Here is an 18,417-nt window from a genome sequence, read left to right as displayed (position 1 = left end):
ATTTGTTTTGGTAAAATTTAAGAAAGGCAGCAAGCGCCTGCCCCTGTCATTGCCTCACTCACGAAGACGTATGCGGTCTGTAGAGTTAAAAGAGAAATTAGCGGTCTTTTGTTAACTTAGAATTAGCAATTCCGGTTGATTTTTAAAATATAATACTTTCAGAGAGTATTTGGTTTCTGAAACAGTAAGTTGTGTATATACATTTGGTAAGCGAGTGCTTCTAATATCGGGTTTTTAATCATATTTTAAGCGGGTCAACGCTCTGTGGACTGCACTCAAGTGAGCCTTGTAAAATTATTATTATAGGCCAATCTTTGGCCATTTTGCAATTTGATTAATCTTCCCCCTTTCCCACTTGGACTAGTCTTTAAAAGGCCTCTTATAGACTGTAAATTTGCTTGAAATAAGCTAACCCCGATTTCCTTTAATTATATCGGAAAAACTTAAAGAATTGAATGAACTTTTTCTTACTCCAATCGAAATAGATGTTAGATCGTCAAAGGATCGCATTGGAGCTGCGACGAATGTCAGATTCTTTGCAGAGAGCATTATTCTGTGTGTGTACTGGAATGGAACTGTGCAGACTACTCCAAGCGAATTTAAGGGTTCCAATGTCTCCAATCTAAGTAATGCTGGCATCAAACCGATTGTGTCGTTCTGAAAATGAGCAATTGAACAAGAAGTCAAAAGTACGTATTATTAATACTTATATCGTAACCTCACCTAACCTAACCCAACTCATTCAAACCAAACCTAACATAACCAAACTTAACCTAACTGAACTTAAACTAACCTAACCGAACCTAAACTAACCCTACCCAACCTTGTTTGGAGGTAAGAAAATGAAAAGCCCGCCTCTTAGCACGATCAATTTATTAGCAATAATAGAAATATTTTGGAAAAGGTGGCAGCTAATTAATAGGAGAATATTTTGGAAAAGATGGCAGCTAATTAATAGGAGAATATTTTGTAAAAAGTGGCAGCTAATTAATAGCAGAATATTTTGGAAAAAGTGGCAGCTAATTAAAAGGAGAATATTTTGAAAAAGGTGGCAGCTAATTAGTAGGAGAAAATTTTGGATAAGGTGGAAGGTATTTAATAAGAGAATATTTTGGAAATTGTGGGGCCATTGTTTTGGAAAAGGTGGCCACTAATTAGACAACGAAATAATCACGAGACCAAACCGTCCCGAGACCAAATAATCACGATACCTAATAGTCCCAGGACCGTAAAATCACGAGAACAAATAGTACAGAGAGCAAAAAGTTTTTTCGTGAACATTTCGTTGGCGATCTTGGCCCTACTGAAAGAAACCCTGACCCAAAAGCTTACAACATTGAGGCAACATTTTCTCATCTAATACGCCTACAACAACTCTTTCCCCAAGTCTCTTACTTCTTACAACGCCGCCTATATATAGGCGGCAGCGGCGTTGCTTCTAAGGCCTAACCTACCATGAAAAACGCGCTCTTTTTTAAATTGGGATTTGCGTGGTCACGTGATGCGCGTAACCAAGGTCACTAGGTGCGCGTGCACGAATCTCCCATGGGAGAGGCCGAAACTTGAGCTTGAAGAACCGGCAGTAGAAGACTCCCTCCTCACCCCTATATTCTCCTAGGTTGAACTATTTGGTCATGGCCTTTTTAGATTTAAATACGTGTATGGAAACTTCCCATCCAACTCAACTTTTCAATCAAAGTTCCAAAATGGTAACGAGACCAAAATTTAACCAAGTACTGAGACACGCTTGGTAAAGTGCTTATCAACTTACTCATGACTGATTGCAGGTGAATGTTTTCATCCACCTCCGCATCTTCGGCCGCTTGGGTTGCAAAGCCCTCTGGCGCCATAATAGCAACGAGTTCGCCACAAAGAATTATGCCTTCTTTAATTTCGACTGCGCCTGGACACTTTGCGTATAACCTCAACTCAGGTACGTCAGTCGTGTTTTTGGCGGTTGCTTTGCATTATCCCGCCTTGCACGTCCAATAAGCAATTGACCCCACTTTTTCTTGACGTTGAATATGTGGTTGACGATCAGCAAGAGGGGCGCTCCATGACGGGTTTTAGCGAGCTTATATTCCATATCTAAAATGAAAGCTTTGTTACTTGATTAAGTTACCTCATTTGCCTCGGGTCAGTCGTGTTAGAATTTTGTAAGGAAATTCAGAGATTTACAATGGTCATTTAGCAGGCTATTTCTATGGTATCAAATTTGAAATCAGGATAATTATTAGGGAGGGAGAGGGGTCTTTTTGTTTTATTCCCACGCAGACTTATGTCACTGTCGTGGCCAAGCTTTGCTTGGATTCTCGCAACTTCTTTGGAACACAAACTCTCTCTCCCCTTCTCCATAGCTTTACATTCACCACATGTGCACATGTAAATAAATGTAGTTCGTTCATAAACCCTAGAAAACTGTACCTACCAAGCTGAACATAACAAGCACAACCTTCTGGCTATAGTGTTAAGCCTAAGTAAGAAATGTCAACCAAAAAACTTACCAATCTGTGTTTCCGATTCGATTTTCGTTTATGTCAATGATATTTATTTCAGCATCGTTTCCTTCGTCGTTAAATTGTCCAATATAATCTTGCAACAAAGGCTCAAAAGCATAAGCTTCTGGCATTTGTTGCTCATCTTCTTCTAACATTTTGGAAGCAGAAACGCGAGTTTTTACCTCTCCGAGTGACGTTTTAATCGGAGCAAACGTGTTCGCCATTTCCGAACTGCTTTCAAAGTCACGGAAATGGCTCCTCTACTTCTCACACCACCATCTTCTGGTCTTTGGCCATCCCACACGGACACCAGTCTGTACTTAACTGGCTTCTAATCACCACAATCTTCTGATCTTCGTCCATTCCACTTAGACACCAGTCTCTACATACTGGCTTCTAATCAGCACCATCTTCTGGTCTTTGCCCATCCCACTTGGACACCAGTCTGTACATACTGGCTTCTAAACACCACCATCTACTGGTCTTCCGTCGCGGCGATCAGCTAGGGTTACGAGAAACGTCTAGCCTCCCTAGTGTGGGTTGTCCACCAAAGGTTTTCGCAATTGCGGTTGTTCTTGCTTTGAACTGTAGTTCGACACCCTTATATACTACCTATTTGAGTAAGGCGAAGCAGCCGGCGTATGCTTCATTTCAAACGCCAATATTAGTCAAGTCTCTCAAGAATGTTTAATTGTTCTTTATCAAAACGATGTAACGCTCAATAAGGCGAACAACTAACGAAGAAAATATTTAATATTGATTATATTTATTTTAATATTTAAGATAATCTTGTTTCTCAACTCAAAATTAATACGGAAAGAGTTAAAAAGCAGTCTTTGTTTTTGTCTGTGTGTGTGTCCATTGTTACACTAGTGCGTAGCGTTAGCAGTTAGCCTTGTGTTGATGTGCTAAAAAATCATACAGATCCTTAATATTCCCTTTTTCCATAATATAAAGTGAATATGTGGAAGTACTTTTCGTAATTATGATGCATTTAGTACTTTTGTAGCTTTAAAGCTCTGTTTCATTTTGATATTCCAAAGATTTTTTTAATATTGTTATTTGAAATGGCTGTTTATATATTACTTAAGCTATACTACATCTGTATATAGAATAATCCTTGGTTTAGTGATTTCATGAAGAAAACTAAGACCTAGACTCCGGCGGGTATATCAAGTATCATCCGCAATAGGCTTAGTGAAACAAAGAGTAAATAATTGAGGCCTGAGGTGAAGTAGCAGCCACAGACTTTTTATTCTCTTTATGGTGCGCATCGACCATTAGTGCGTCTAGCTACAATTTAGCTTTGGTGTTATTTAACGTTAACATTCATGTTGGCAAACTAAGAATATTGTTGAGGTGAGACGAGGCGATAGTGTTTACACTGCAAACCAGTCTTGAATGTAGCTATCAGAATATACGGTAAACAGCTGAAGCGTAGACTTCATTTCCTGTTCTTTTCCCCATTGACTGATTTCCATGTGTCGAGAATTTATCCTTATTGGATGTAAAATGTCGTCTGCTTTACTGTATATTCGCTATGCTGGGAATACTGCTTCAATAGTTCGTAAATTTTACTTCAAAAAGGGAAATAATTCCATATCTAGGTAAATAAGTTTGTAGTACTAGACCCTCTGACTCGGAGAGGTAATATTTTGGTTTTCCCAACTTGTTAAAGGTATTACAGTTCTATCACTATACTAGTAAATGGTAAAAATTATCATTAATCACAAATAAGCCTTATCAATCTCAACTATTATACACATTTACGCCTTTTGTTATACGAGTTTTGTATACACATCGGTGGAGAAAGGTCTTTTCTTCTATTCCTGCGAAAGACGCATGTTTGCTATTGAGATGACTTGTTTTGAGAATTTCATTCCGTTGATAAACCTTATGAAACGAATACTAGCTCAGTGGGCACTAGCTGTTTCTTCTTTAAAAGTTTCGAAATTTGGCCTCTTAAGGAGTAAAATATGTTATATTTAAATGTCTAGTTGCTACCGGGTTAATGAATGATTAAAAATATTTGGTTACCTATTCCGTTAACACGTTCAGGCAAGGGCTTTAGGAGGTGGTCGAACCAGTGCTGGCGAGAAACTATCTAGTCACAGGTTAACTTAAGGTAGAGTTAAAAGTAACTTTTTATGAAACATTTACAATGGTTTTTATGACCTATTAGAGAAATTCGGAAAATTATTATTTTACAGACGTGAAGATAACAAAGGATATTTACACAATACCTATTTGAGAATCTCTAGAAACGCTTTACACACCATGTTTTTTATTTATTACCCCAATAAAAATGTCCCTTATTTGCGGTGTTTGTAACAAAATTCTACTTATAAGCCACCCTTTTGTTGACATTTGACATAAAAAATCCATCGTTCTTTTATTATAAAATCGGTAAACTATTAACAGTTGCGTGTCCGGAAATGCATAGTGAGAAAACACCTGATGACTGATAAGCAATAAATCAGGCTATTGTCAAACGATTGAATAATGTGGGCGTGTCTATTAAGAATTTAGTTAGCTTAAGGTAGCATTTTTTTGGAAAAATTTACCATGGTTTTTATGACCTGTTAGAAAAATTCGGAACGTTATTATTTATCAGACGTGAAGATAACAAAGGATATTTTCACAATTGAGAATCTCTGGAAACGTTTTACACACCATGTTTTTTATTTATTGCTCCTATAAAATTGTCTCTTATTTGCGGTGTTTATAACAAAATTCTATTTATAGGCCGCTCTTTTGTTGATAATTTATTTGACATAAAGCAAATCCAGCGTTTTATTTTTTATAAAATCGGTAAAATATTAACAGGCGTGTGTCAGAAATGCATTGTAAGAAAACATCTGGTGACTGCTAAGCAATAAATCAGGACATTGCTAAACAATTGCGGAATGTAGGCGCTTCTATTAAGAAATTTAGTATAAAAGGGGCTAAGGAAATGATCAAAATACACAGTAGATCTTCAAACACCGAGAGATAAAAATTTATCCTGAAATTCTTCGCACCACGTTGAACGAACTGACTATAAATAGACCTTGGCCGTTACGTTTAATATAAGAGTTTTATTTCTTCCTATGCGACTATCTGCGAATAGATCGGGTGTACGGACCTCAGACTCTGCCACAACTCGTAGTACAGGGTGACTTAAATGCTACTCGAGCTTGCCTCGACTTATTCGAGTATATGATAACAGTCGCTCGAGTACCAGAGGACTGTAATACCTTAGAAGAATTGGAAAAAATAAGGGATCTAATTCCTAATCACTTAAGAACTGAATATGTAGATCGCCTGGCGAAACGACAAGAAGAAATTGAGCGTGGTATACAAGACGCACTAATCGCCGACTTCAACAACTCGCAACACGACAGAGAGATAGCCACATTTTTACACGGAAAGGATCAAGGACCACCCGCAGAGGAGATACTATTGAACGATACCTTACCGAGGGAGAACGGTTCTGAAGAAGCGCTTTCAGACGATGATATCGACGTACAATGGGGAGGAGGAGAAACGGACTAGCCCATACCTATTGACAACGTATCTTCTTGCGAGATAATAGGACAAAGTGAAAGATTTTACAAACATTTTAACATGTATGGTCGGGAGATAGTTCTTATAGTTACTGAAGAGCCCATCGCTAGTGTATGTACCGTAACCAAATGCGTTCTTAGTAAGTACAGGCCTACAGATTGCGTCCAAATTACTTTAAAGAGTGCGGCAAGCAATTGTAGGTCCGAACTAGAATTATCTTTTAGAAGAGCAGAACAAGTCGACCCTAATATTCTTTTTGACCAGCTTAGTGTTATGCTTTATGATGACGAAATGGAATCATTTTTCCTAGGTCCTGTTAAAATGATTTTTAGCATTGTAAGAATACCGGAGGGCAAGACCCTCACGTTACCCCGAGGGATTAATCCTTTTAATCTATTCTGTAAAGATAGACGAGGTATTGTACGTATAGTCAATTCAGATAACCTGTGTTTAGCCCGATCCCTTTGTGTAGCTATGACTCATAGAGCTTACGCCGACGATACATCGGGTGACAAGACGCTAAAAACGCGATATGCAACTATATCTAAAATAGATCCAAAGGGCACACTACAAAGAAATGAGGCTTTAGAACTATGTCTTAAGGCAGGAGTAAGGGCTAGTGAGTGTGGGACGGCCGAGTCAAAAGTTCAAAATTTATTTATTTCAATATTCGATTTTCGTATACAAATTCGAAAATAGCGTTCCTATCTTAATTTTAGGTGAAAACAATCCCGATGATACTAGGCCCCGCCTCTTTTTATTGAAAGAAAATAACCATTATAACGTTATTACGAAATTAAGGCCACTTTTCAATCACGACCGATTCTGTGAAAAATGTCTCGTACCCTATTGGCGAATACGATCGCATAAATGTAATGACTTTTGTTTTAGTTGCATGAGAGCCATTATCTGCCTAGGCCCCCCGATAACTTGTGGGTCATGTTTACGAAAATTCTTAGGCGATGACTGCTATCAAAGCCACTTAGCATCTTCCAGCAATAAAAAGTCCCTCTGTGAACGTCTTTTTCACTGTTTAAGACTGCTTAAAAATTATTGATTTTTTCCCGAAGAACTGAGATGCATACGTTTTTGGAGATATATTGTCAGGTCTGTAAGAAATATCAGCCTAGCAATCACTTGTGTTATATCCAGGTTATCACAGACAAACCTCTGAAAGTGTCATCCGTTAAGAAAACTAAACCTAATCAGCCAAACCCTATGTTTTTCTTTGATAAAGAATGCGTGCAAACGAAGGTATGTCAGGAAAAGTTAGGAGCCTACGAACACCAGGCTATCCTGTTAGTCAGCATAACCGTCTGTGAGCATTGTATAGATGAAACGTCCCTAAATTTTAACTCCATTATGTGTAGTCAGTTTGGTAAGCGTAAACAACAATTTTCAGGCGGTAATCCTATAGCTTTATTTTTAGATTATTTAATGCAATTGCATGCCGTTAAACACGGATAGTTTAGTGTACCTCTCCCCAGACGGCGCTCATTTGCTACCCACAGGCGATTATTTAGGGGAACTAAAAAATGAACTAGAACCCTATGGACCAGATGCGTATATTTGCGAATGGGGGAGTGCTGGACCAAAGAACTATTCTATGGACATTCTAGACCCTAAAACCCGCAAAAAAACTAACATTATCAAAGGTAAAGGATTTTATTTAAACGCCTCTACTGAAAATTATATAAATTTTGAAACAATGAAGAATCTACTAGGAGTAAACAATGAAGGTGAACCTCTAATGAACTCGGTTCAAGTCCCTATTGGCCCTCAAATCAGACGTCTTCCAGATCATACTCTGATCACGATCAACCAGACCAAAACATATCAGGTTGTAGTGGATAAAGTTAGAATAATATCTGACTATAAAACTGCCCCATACGGTTATATTAACTAAAATCTTTGACATTTTACACATGTGTTGGTTTTATATTTCGATACCTGAATCAGTCTTTTAATTAATATTTAAAGTATAATTTTTGGTAATATTTTTGTATTTCAACTATTAGCATGTAAAATATTTTAAAGAATACGCAGCGATTTTAGTAATATTTTTGCATTTAGTAAGCTTTGTTTTAATTAGTATATATTAGCACTTTAGTTTAAAAATTAGTATTGAATTGTTTTGTATTAGTGTAATTTTCATTTTTTGATGATAATAATAGTAACGTTTTTAGTAATATTTCCATATTTTTATCCGTAATCGTATATTAGTATTTTAGCGTGTATAGCGCGTCAGAAAAAATATATTTTTAGTTTAATAACTAGCCCAATATTTGTACTAAAATCGTATAATAACCATTGTAGCATTTAAATCATATTAAAAGGTAGTATTTCTATATTTTCTATGAAGGTACATGGGTATATATGTATTTAATAATCTCGCATGCAGTAATATTGTTCTATTTTCTATGATGGTAAATGTCTATGTGCTTAATCATCTTTTTTTGAAGTAGTATTAATTTTGCATTTTAGTGAATTTGTTTGTTATCAAAGCCATTGTAATTCGTATTTTCTAATGATGTTCTTTAGTAATGATTGCGCATTTTAATTGTGTATCGATATTTTAGCGCGTAGGAAAATATATATTTTTCAGTCAATCCTATGAGGATTTTTAATTTAATAACTAGTATTGTGCTTATTTGCCATATATGCTATGTAATTCGTATTTTCTGATGATTTTTTAGTAATATTTCGCATTTTAATTCAAGTAATCGTACTTATTCTATAAATTCGTATTAAAACTAATGTGAATCAAATTTTATTTATGATGTTTTAGCAGTATTGCTTCAATTTAACTAATTATCTGCTACCAAGTTGTGTAAAAACTGTAGTAATTCCCCTTTTTTGATACTAAAATGTACTATTGTTCTAACCCTGTAACTTGATAACCAATACACAAAAGGAGTACACCTAGAACCGCATCATAGGGTTAGTTGAAGCTTATTTCAATGTAAACCATATACCACTTAAAACTAGTTCTTTAGTATAACATAAGCATACATGGAGAGACATCAAAATCATACAACATTACAAGAAGGGTGGGTGTAGAAAGAGCCTACTGAACCCATAGAATTACCACTAAATCATGTACACACTATCCTAAAGATACACCTATTAATAACAATACAAAACATGAGTACACCTAGAACCGAGCCGTAGCTTAATTTTCAATAAAGTACGTAAACCATATACTAATTAAAACCAGTTCTTTAGTATAACATAAGCATTCATGGAGATACCTAAAAATCATACAGAGAATAGCATTACAGGATGGTGTAGAATACCAATAAATCATCCACTAAATGTATACAATATCCTAAAGATACACCAAAATAATACCACTATGGACAGTGAGCGCCGTCACCAAGTCACGTGACCTTATACCAATACACGAGAAAAATAAATTCAAATTTCCCGCCAACCCCCCCTACCATATTTCCTCCCTCTGGCACGGTACCATCTAGAGCGAGAGGCAAGAGATAGATAGAAAAATGGGGGGAAAAAACGAACCCCCTCCTCCCAGCTACACTAAGTACCACCGTATACGGACAATCTTGTCCGTATACGGTGGTCTATATTCTCTATCCCACCTTAGGGAGGCTAGACGTTTCTCGTAACCCTAGCCGCTCGCCGCGTACATCTTAAGCCTAACGACGATGATGGAGTAGAAGCCAATGTTACAGATTGGTGTCTATGTGGTATAGACGAAAGACCAGTAGATGGTGGTGTTAGAAGCCAATGTTGCAGATTGGTGTCTATGTGGTATAGACGGAAGACCAGGAGATGGTGGTTGTTAGAAGCCAGTAAGGATAGATTGGTGTATATGTGATATACACGAAAGACTAGCGCATGTTGTTGTTGTTAGAAGCCAATAAATACTGAGGGTGTTGAGTGAAAGAATCGGCGGTTAGTCAGCAGATGAAGGCGTAACGACTAGTCAATGATTGGCGTTAAATAAGATGGATAAAGCTTTTCGGAATTTCTGTGTACTGCGAAAGCGGTCCGGAAATTGCGAACACGTTTGCTCCGACTTGCCAACTGCGAACGCGGTGACAGACAGACATACACACAGACACACAGACAGACACACCCACAGACAGACAGACAGACACACACACAGACACGTCCAGTGTAAAACCTCTCCGTGACGTCATCGTCACTCGGAGAGGTAAAAAACATTTGACCAAATGGAGTTGTTTAGTAATCATCACTAACATAATGGGTCCATTACCAGTTTCACGACATAAAATCTAGTATATCATTGGTCGAAATTATCGTCGCGTCAAAATAAGAATCAACACGACAAAATGAAGATTTTTGTCGCGTTAATTTGTGTAGCATGAGGCACGATTGGCGATCTTAACGCGTTAAAAATGAAATTCAACGCGACAAAAAAAATAATTCATCGCGTTAAATTATTTTCAACAAATATTGTTATTATATTATTATTTTTAAACATCATGACCAAGTCGTTTGTCCTACCAAATACCCAGAACCAATGGGTGAAGATAACTCTAAAAACAAGGAGGAAAAGAGTACCGGAAATAAAGCAACAACCATGATGTCTACTATTGTTAAACTTGACAAAAATGTTTATTTACAAACAGCATGCGTCAATGTCATGGCTCAAGAAAACACATCAGTAGCTCGTTGTCTATTGGACAATGGCGCGCAAACAACGTTTGTTTCTCAGAAAATATCCAAAGCTCTCAAACTACCAATAATTGGGACCACCGTCGTGGAAATAGACTATTTTGAAGGACAGAAACCTAAAATAGAAAAAAGAAACGTAGTTCTACTGACGTTAAAGAACACCGACGGAAGTGAAGAAATCACTTGCGAAGCTTTGGAAACTCCGAACTTAAGTAGCTTATTATTAGAAGTTCCCAACGAAGACATTATTCAGAAAATGCAAGCCAAGGGACTAAGAATGGCTGACAACCCATTAGAATACCCCGAGGTCTCGAATGAACTAGCTATTCTACTTTGCTAGTGACTTCTATTGGAAAAATGTCAAAGGGCCAGTGGTACGTTTAACAGACACGCTCTGTGCCGTAGATACCATATTCGGATGAACAATCAACGGGCCGTTACCCGCTACGAACTTCAATGTCAAAGTCTCAACGGTAAAGGTTATGAAGGCCATGGTTCAAGAATTAGCAGAAACTGACATGATCACCAAGACACTGAAGACCTTTTGGGATTTAGAATCGATGGGTATTGTTGACGATCCAAAACAAGAAAGTCCAGCGGGACAAGAGGCGATGGAATTATTTGAATCCACTCTGAAGACCAAAGACGGTAGATATGAAGTCCAACTTCCTTGGAAACAGAATCATAGTTACTTACCAGATAACTACATGGGAGCGAAAAAACGACTTTTCAACTTGATGAGACAATTCGAGGACAATCCATTCTTATTAGAACGATATCAAGCTGTCATAGACAATTATCTCGAGCTCCAAATTATCGAGAAAGTTGAAGACAACTTTGGGACACCAGGAGAAACCTTTAACCTACCCCACAGAGGTGTAGAACGGTTGAAAAGAGTATCGACCAAACTTAGAGTCGTTTTTGATGGATCTGCCCACGAGAAGAAGGCTCCATCTTTAAACGAATGCGTCCACGCTGGTAAAAACCTCAATCCCGAAATATTAGGAATTTTGGTAAACTTCAGGAAGTACTTAATAGCCTTCATGGCAGACATCGAAAAAGCCTTCCTACAAATAAGCTTCTCACCAAAAGACAGAGATGTTACAAGATTCTTATGGTTCGAGGGAAACTCGAATACTAAAGAAGAAATCAAGATTATCGTCTATAGAATGACTCGTGTCTTATTTGGAGTGACTTCAAGTCCCTTCCTACTAGCCGCCACGATAAAAGCTCATCTCAAGACCTGCGAAAAGGAGTACCCTGAAGCGTGCAAGCTAATAAATGAATCACTATGCGTTGATGACTTATTAGGAGGAGCAAACGACGTCGATAAAGCGTTTTCACTTTCAACAGATGCAGAAAGAGTTTTATGAGAAGCCAAAATACCACTCTGCAAATGGCAAACTAATTCTGAAGATCTCCGCCAAGGTTGGACCGAATTATTCCCTGACAAAATCCTTGTTGAAGTCAACATGGGCTCCCAAATAGCTCCAGGACCGTTGAAAGTCCTAGGAATTACCTGGCTACCGGATACAGACGAATTCAAGTTTGAAGTAGATTCCCTTCTAGAATTCTTATTGACAAGAACCAACACGAAACGCTATATACTACAAGCGTCTTCGCGTATATTCGACCTGATTGGGTTTTTGTCCCCCTTCACCATAAGAGTGAAGTGTTTATACCAACAACTCTGGTTTAAAGGAACAAAATGGGATGAAGAAGTAACACCAGATATCCTAATGAAGTGGAATGAATGGTGTTCGGAATTAAAGGAGCTTAGCCAACTGTCAATCCCGAGATGCTACAACACTAATCGATAAACAGGTCCAGTCTCCACGCAGCTGCACTGCTTTTGCGACGCCAGTGAACAAGCATATGGAGCATTAGTATACGTTAGAATCGAATCTGAAGAATCCATCGACGTCAGATTAGTCGCATCCAAGACCAGAGTTACACCCATGAAGTCCTTGACCATCCCTCGTTTGGAACTACTAGGAGCTCTAGTAGGAGCCAGACTTACCAAGAAACTTGCACAGTACTTCGCAGATGAAGAGCCATCTTACCACTTCTGGACAGACTCAATGGCAACTTACCACTGGATTAAAGGCCCAGCCACTGACTGGAAACCATTCATAGCAAATCGACTTGGGGAAATACACACATTAAGCGATCCCCAAGCATGGTCCTTCATTCGTGGTAAAGAAAACCCTGCCGACCTTCTTACAAGAGGTATCAGAATGTCACAACTGATTGACAACGAAAAATGGTGGACAGGTCCGGCATTCCTCAAAAAACCGGAAAGAGATTGGCCTAAAAACTCTAAGCCAACAACTAGGAAACAAGCACTAAGAGAAGTAGAAGAGGAGCTTAGACCACACCGCGCTTTACAGAACACTCTTCACGTACGAATCCAAAAGGAACCGATAATGGATCTAACTAAATACAGTTATCTTATGTATCCTGTACGAGTAACAGCCTGGGTCATGAGATGGATAAGTAACGGACGACACAACAGTAGTAGAGTTCATGGACCATTAACAGCTGAAGAGATCAAGAAAGCGGAAATACATTGGGTCAGAGCTGCTCAAAACTCTATTTATAGAGAGGAAATAGCAGCCATAGAATCAAACTCACCACTAGAAGAAGACTCCAAAATCAAAAATTTATCTCAATTTCTCGATCAAGATAACTTACTGCGAGTCGGTGGAAGACTTCAAGAATCGGAATTTAGTTACTGTAAACAGCATCCAATTATACTACCGGAAAGTCACCATTTCAGCAAACTACAAGTTTATCATTGCCACGAAAAGGTATTTCACTTGGGTGTCGCTTCTACTTTAACGAAAATACGAGAGAAATATTGGATTTCAAAAGGAAGACAACTAGTAAAATCTTTAATATCAAAATGTTTGATGTGTCGAAAACTCAAGACAATGCCAGACAATCAAGTAATGGCTCCATTACCACGAGAAAGAATAGTGGAGGCAGCGAGCTTCCAGGTGACTGGTGTAGATTTTATGGGTCCTTTGATCGTCAAAGGCGAAACCGGCAACTTAAACAAAATGAAGGTATACGTTGCACTGTTCACCTGTGCCGTAACACGCACCATCCACCTCGAACTGGTCACAGATCTAAGCGCTGCTAAGTTCATCCTTAGTCTGAAGAGATTTATAGCAAGAAGAGGTTTTTGCAGCATCATCTTCTCAGATAACGCGAAGATATTTAAGAAAACTTCCACCGAATTAGAGAATTTATGGAAGAAGATTTGGACTGAAGAATTGAAGGACTATTTCAGTACACACCAAATCACTTGGAAATTTAACATCGAGCGAGCTCCTTGGAGAGGAGGTTTTTTCGAGAGACAAGTGGGAACAGTTAAAAGCTGTCTCAAAAAATCGTTAGGAACAGCCCAAAATAATTACGAAGAATTAGGGACGGTAATTATAAGGGAGCGGTAGCTCCCTTAGATAAGGCCTGATGACGGCTCTAATGTATAAGGAAGGTTTTTGGATTGTGTTAACTTTTTTCGTATTAAGTTTATTGTTTCGAAATTTTTCTACTGAACTAAAATACGCGCCCTTAATATGTGGTAAAAATTTCAAGATGATCCACCTAATAGTTTATTTTATAAAGCATAAAGTTGATAAGGGTGGTTTTCATTTCCATAACATTAATCACAGATTTTAGCGAAAAACTAGAGAGTCTCCATAGAAATAACATGGGAAAATTTTCCAAACTTACCCATTTTGTAACTACCCTTACAAAAATAACTATACGTTTGATAGATTTGAAAACGGTCTTAAATGAAAGCCCCATTTTTAAAATGGGCGCCAATTTTGGTTTCATTAAGAAAAAAAAGTTTAAGTATTGTTTTTAATAGTTTTAAGTACCTGCTCCGAATTACGTGGTTTACCTTTAATCTGTGGAACTTAAGACTTTTTTGCTTGGGTTAAGTAATAAAGAAAGTCATTCTAGGACTTACGTCGTTTTACTGCGGATAATCAAATTGGTAGGGCAATTAGCTAGCTTAATTCTCATTATAACTATTGCGCGTCCAACTAATTTAGTTGCGAAGTACAGATTAAACTTAATTAAAAAAAGTAAGCAATTAAAGATAATTAAATTTTTACACGAGTCTAAACTATAACATCTGTTTGTGTACAAGTCTACGGGATCTGTTTAAGCGCACACCTTCAGAATATTTTTGTACAAAGGAGTATAAAATCTCTTTTTGCAGAGGCCTATGCAATCTTTTCGTGCACAGGCCTATGGAATATTGTTTTACACAGGCCTCTGGAATATTGTTTTACACAGGCCTCTGGAATATTGTTTTACACAGGCCTATGGAATATTGTTTTACACAGGCCTATGGAATATTGTTTTACACAGGCCTATGGAATATTGTTTTACACAGGTCTACGGAATGTTTTTGTGCAAATCTGCAAGTAGTATAGGGCTACATTTCGTACCACGGTAGAGGTATAAAGTAGGTGCGTGGGAACTGGGTCATGGGAACTGGAGCGTGGGAACTGGAGCACGCCGCCGCCGCCGCCGCCGCCGCGGTGTATCTTCGCGAGTTCCCCGCGCGCGAGTTCCTTCCCCCCTCACCCCCGCGGGGTTCCCCGCGCGTGCCGCGAGTTCCTTCCCCCATTTTAACTCCGCGCGCGGCGCTAGTTTCGTACTATTCAATTCCAGGAAAAATTCTATTGTTAAATTCTTACTATTTACTGAGATTTTATACTGAGACTATCCCTTTAGTTTTTTATCCTGAGACTGTCCTTTTAAAGAATTAAGAGGTGTTTTCCCTCGGTAACATCAAACCTTAACCTTTCTGTTTTCATACCTTGCGTGTGACTAATCAGTAATAGGGATTATTTATTCAACAACACGAACTGGCTATAATACGTTTTATTCAATGCCTTCAAATATATATCAGTTCAGTTTTTAAATCATTTACATCGTTTACAATGTAGTTGTAAAGAAATGGTTCATCAATAGGTAGATTAGTACCAAAATCTTTGCGAAACTTTTCAATGACATTATCGTAGTTAATTACTTTTAAAGCTTTCACTAGGTTTTTTTCGACCCTTTCGTTCCAGTCAGTTTCTTCGGACTCGCACATAATATCATGGGCTATTTTGTTTTGGCAAGAGGTATTGTCGCAGCATTGGGTCATCTCCAATAAGATTTCCGTTACGTTTTCAGAATCGCTTCTCTCATAGTTTCAACGGCTCTTGTTTTTTCGTGTAGCTCTAAGTCTATTATAAAAAAACGTCTTGGTTTGGACCAAGTCCGAAAAAACAAACGATATGTGTGAGGTTTATCAATTGGCTGAAGTTTCAGATATTGCAATTTTTTTTAAAATTATTTTTATTCCTTTAATCCTTAATCATTATTTAATTCAATCAACTGATTTTACTGTTAATCGATCTATTCCCTCTAAATTAATTTAAAAAATTACATATCTACACTTTTTCAAGAATAATTCCATTTTCCGAAAACATTTTATCATGAAATTAATTATTTTGAAGGGAGTACGTGTTGGGGGAGCAATATTGAATAATCTACAGATTGTCTTAAAAGAGCAAGCGAACTTTGACTTAATTCGAAAGGAAAATGTGAATATTTAATAGTGGATGCCATACCAGGTTGTTGCGCGAATTTATACATTTAATTTCGTATATCAAAACGCTACATTTCTTTTGCCACCTCTATGAAGGAAAGATTGCACTGCAATTTCACTCTCCGTGCTTCTGAGATTCTTGGTCAATCTACATTTGAAACGTCATCACCCCTTACTACATTGTTGGCGCTACTTTTGCACTGGTTACGTATTTCGCGTAATCATTTTATCAGGCGTAGAGACCATTTCGGAAAACACACAGGGGCTTGTCCACCATTAGGGTCATCGCCAGACGGTGTCAAAGTTCACTACAGGCGGGCCGCGGGAGGCCAGTCAACTCGCACTGCCTATAGCTGTGCTTCTAGGCGAGAAAGTGAAGACCCCAGTTTAGTTTCCCTGTATGTAATTTCCAAATGGTGTACACATTAACAAATGTACACCGATTACACTAAGTGATCGGTCCTTCGGCGCTAGCGAGTCTCAAGCCATGTACATAAACATTTATGTATGTACATGAATTTTTTATATTGTTAGGTTATTAAGGTTAGGTCTGGAAAGTCATGTACCGTTTACTAATGTGAAAAGGTTTCGACACTGGAACCTCTGGTGATTGCAAAATTTAATATATATTGGGAAAATTGAGGTAAGGTAGGTGTTTAACCATATTATTTCCGCAGGAAATGAATATAACAAGTCATTGGTACTGAAAAGTATTTCTTTTTATGTAATCTTTACCCGTACCTTTGGTTATATCAGCCGATATTATAATTTTCCATTACTGCGGAGAGCCACCTATTAAAAGAAACGACACCGGATAAACATGTTGCTTTGTCTTAAGAAGACATCATAAGATTATAAATTAGTTTGAGGAAAAAAGTTATTTATCATATTATCTTGAGCAACAGTCTTCTCAGGAACTTATAAATTACAAACCTGAAAGTTTGCCAAGCCAGCAACAATTAAACCTATCTCCGTCAAGGGGCTTACAAGTTAGTGAACATTGACACGAAATCCCTTCAAAATAATTAATTTCATGATAAAATGTTTTCGGAAAATGGAATTATTCTTGAAAAAGCGTAGATATGTAATTTTTTAAATTAATTTAGAGGGAATAGATCGATTAACAGTAAAATCAGTTGATTGAATTAAATAATGATTAAGGATTAAAGGAATAAAAATAATTTAAAAAAAAATTGCAATATCTGAACTTCAGCCAATTGATAAACCTCACACATATCGTTTGTTTTTTCGGACTTGGTCCAAACCAAGACGTTTTTTTATAATATCTGTCCCTTCAGTCTTAATTTAATTAAAATTATAATTGAATATCGTTAATTATATTTAAGTTATATTCAATAAAACAGATTTCGATAAGCATATAATGTTGTACTTTATTTACGTAGTTAGTTTAAAAATAACAGTATTTGAAACGAGGGTCTAGTCATCAGCCAAAAGTTTCACACCTGACTACTGATTTTTAAATTTTTATGTGAATTTTGATGATTACTGATAGAATTCCTTGATTTTTGTGATTACGATTATTGTCGGTGATTTTCATAATCTTTACACTGATTCCCGTAATTGCCGCTGATTACTCGCGATTTTTGTTTGAATTCCAATGAATCCCATTGATTTTTGGGTGAATGTCGTGAATACCGCTGGGTTCTTCGTGAATTTCGATGAATGCAGTGATTATTTCTATTTCAACTGATTATGATTTTTCTTTTGGATTTTTGAATTCCTCGATTGATTATCTGTGATTATTTCACGAAAGGTGTGATTACCGAGGTGGTTACAAAAGATTACTAGTAAATCATGTGATTGTTTCTGATTTTCTCAAGGTTTCACGAGATTTCCAATGATTATAGGAGATTTCTCATTACCTTTGAATAACACAAAAATTATTGTGATTACTAATGTTTTTCTAAGAATTCTAGTAATCAAGTAATCGATTTCTTTAGTTCTGTACACCTGATTATTTAAGTGACCCCTCGATTTGAAATGTAGGATAAAAATGTTTATTTCTTTTGAAACTCTATACATATATCAATGAGAATTATTGAGGAAATTCTTCATGAGTAGCAA

The 18,417-nt window shown here is 37.3% G+C and overlaps 2 protein-coding genes across 2 annotated transcripts; both read left to right on the top strand.

The window, feature by feature from the left end:
- The first annotated feature begins 11,191 nt into the window (after positions 1-11,191).
- On the top strand, positions 11,192-12,082 carry LOC149589664 (uncharacterized). The gene has a single exon (XM_089861833.1). The coding sequence runs from the start codon at positions 11,192-11,194 to the stop codon at positions 12,080-12,082; it is 891 nt and encodes a 296-aa protein (XP_089717959.1).
- Positions 12,083-12,181: 99 nt separating this feature from the next.
- LOC149589663 (uncharacterized) lies at positions 12,182-17,923 on the top strand. Its single transcript, XM_089861832.1, has 4 exons — positions 12,182-12,430; positions 12,551-14,146; positions 17,196-17,321; positions 17,846-17,923. Exons 1-4 carry the CDS (start codon positions 12,182-12,184, stop codon positions 17,921-17,923), a joined length of 2,049 nt encoding a protein of 682 aa, XP_089717958.1.
- The last annotated feature ends 494 nt before the right edge of the window (positions 17,924-18,417 follow it).

This window comes from Phalangium opilio, unplaced genomic scaffold (genome assembly GCF_054372755.1).
Source record: "Phalangium opilio isolate 3A_F unplaced genomic scaffold, DU_Popi_V2 ptg000521l_1, whole genome shotgun sequence".
NCBI lineage: Eukaryota > Metazoa > Arthropoda > Arachnida > Opiliones > Phalangiidae > Phalangium > Phalangium opilio.
Note: the sequence above shows the minus strand (reverse complement) of the source record. Positions and strands in the feature narration are given on the sequence as shown.

What these genes read in the sequence shown, in the direction of transcription:
- LOC149589663 (XM_089861832.1), top strand. Translation starts at nt 12,182, where the DNA reads ATGGGCTCCCAAATAGCTCCAGGACCGTTGAAAGTCCTAGGAATTACC. An exon ending in GAACAAAATGGGATGAAGAA is followed by an intron (nt 12,431 to 12,550) that starts GTAACACCAGAT and finishes GTCTCCACGCAG; the next exon opens with CTGCACTGCTTTTGCGACGC. An exon ending in CTCCGTCAAGGGGCTTACAA is followed by an intron (nt 17,322 to 17,845) that starts GTTAGTGAACAT and finishes GATTACTGATAG; the next exon opens with AATTCCTTGATTTTTGTGAT.
- LOC149589664 (XM_089861833.1), top strand. Translation starts at nt 11,192, where the DNA reads ATGAAGGCCATGGTTCAAGAATTAGCAGAAACTGACATGATCACCAAG.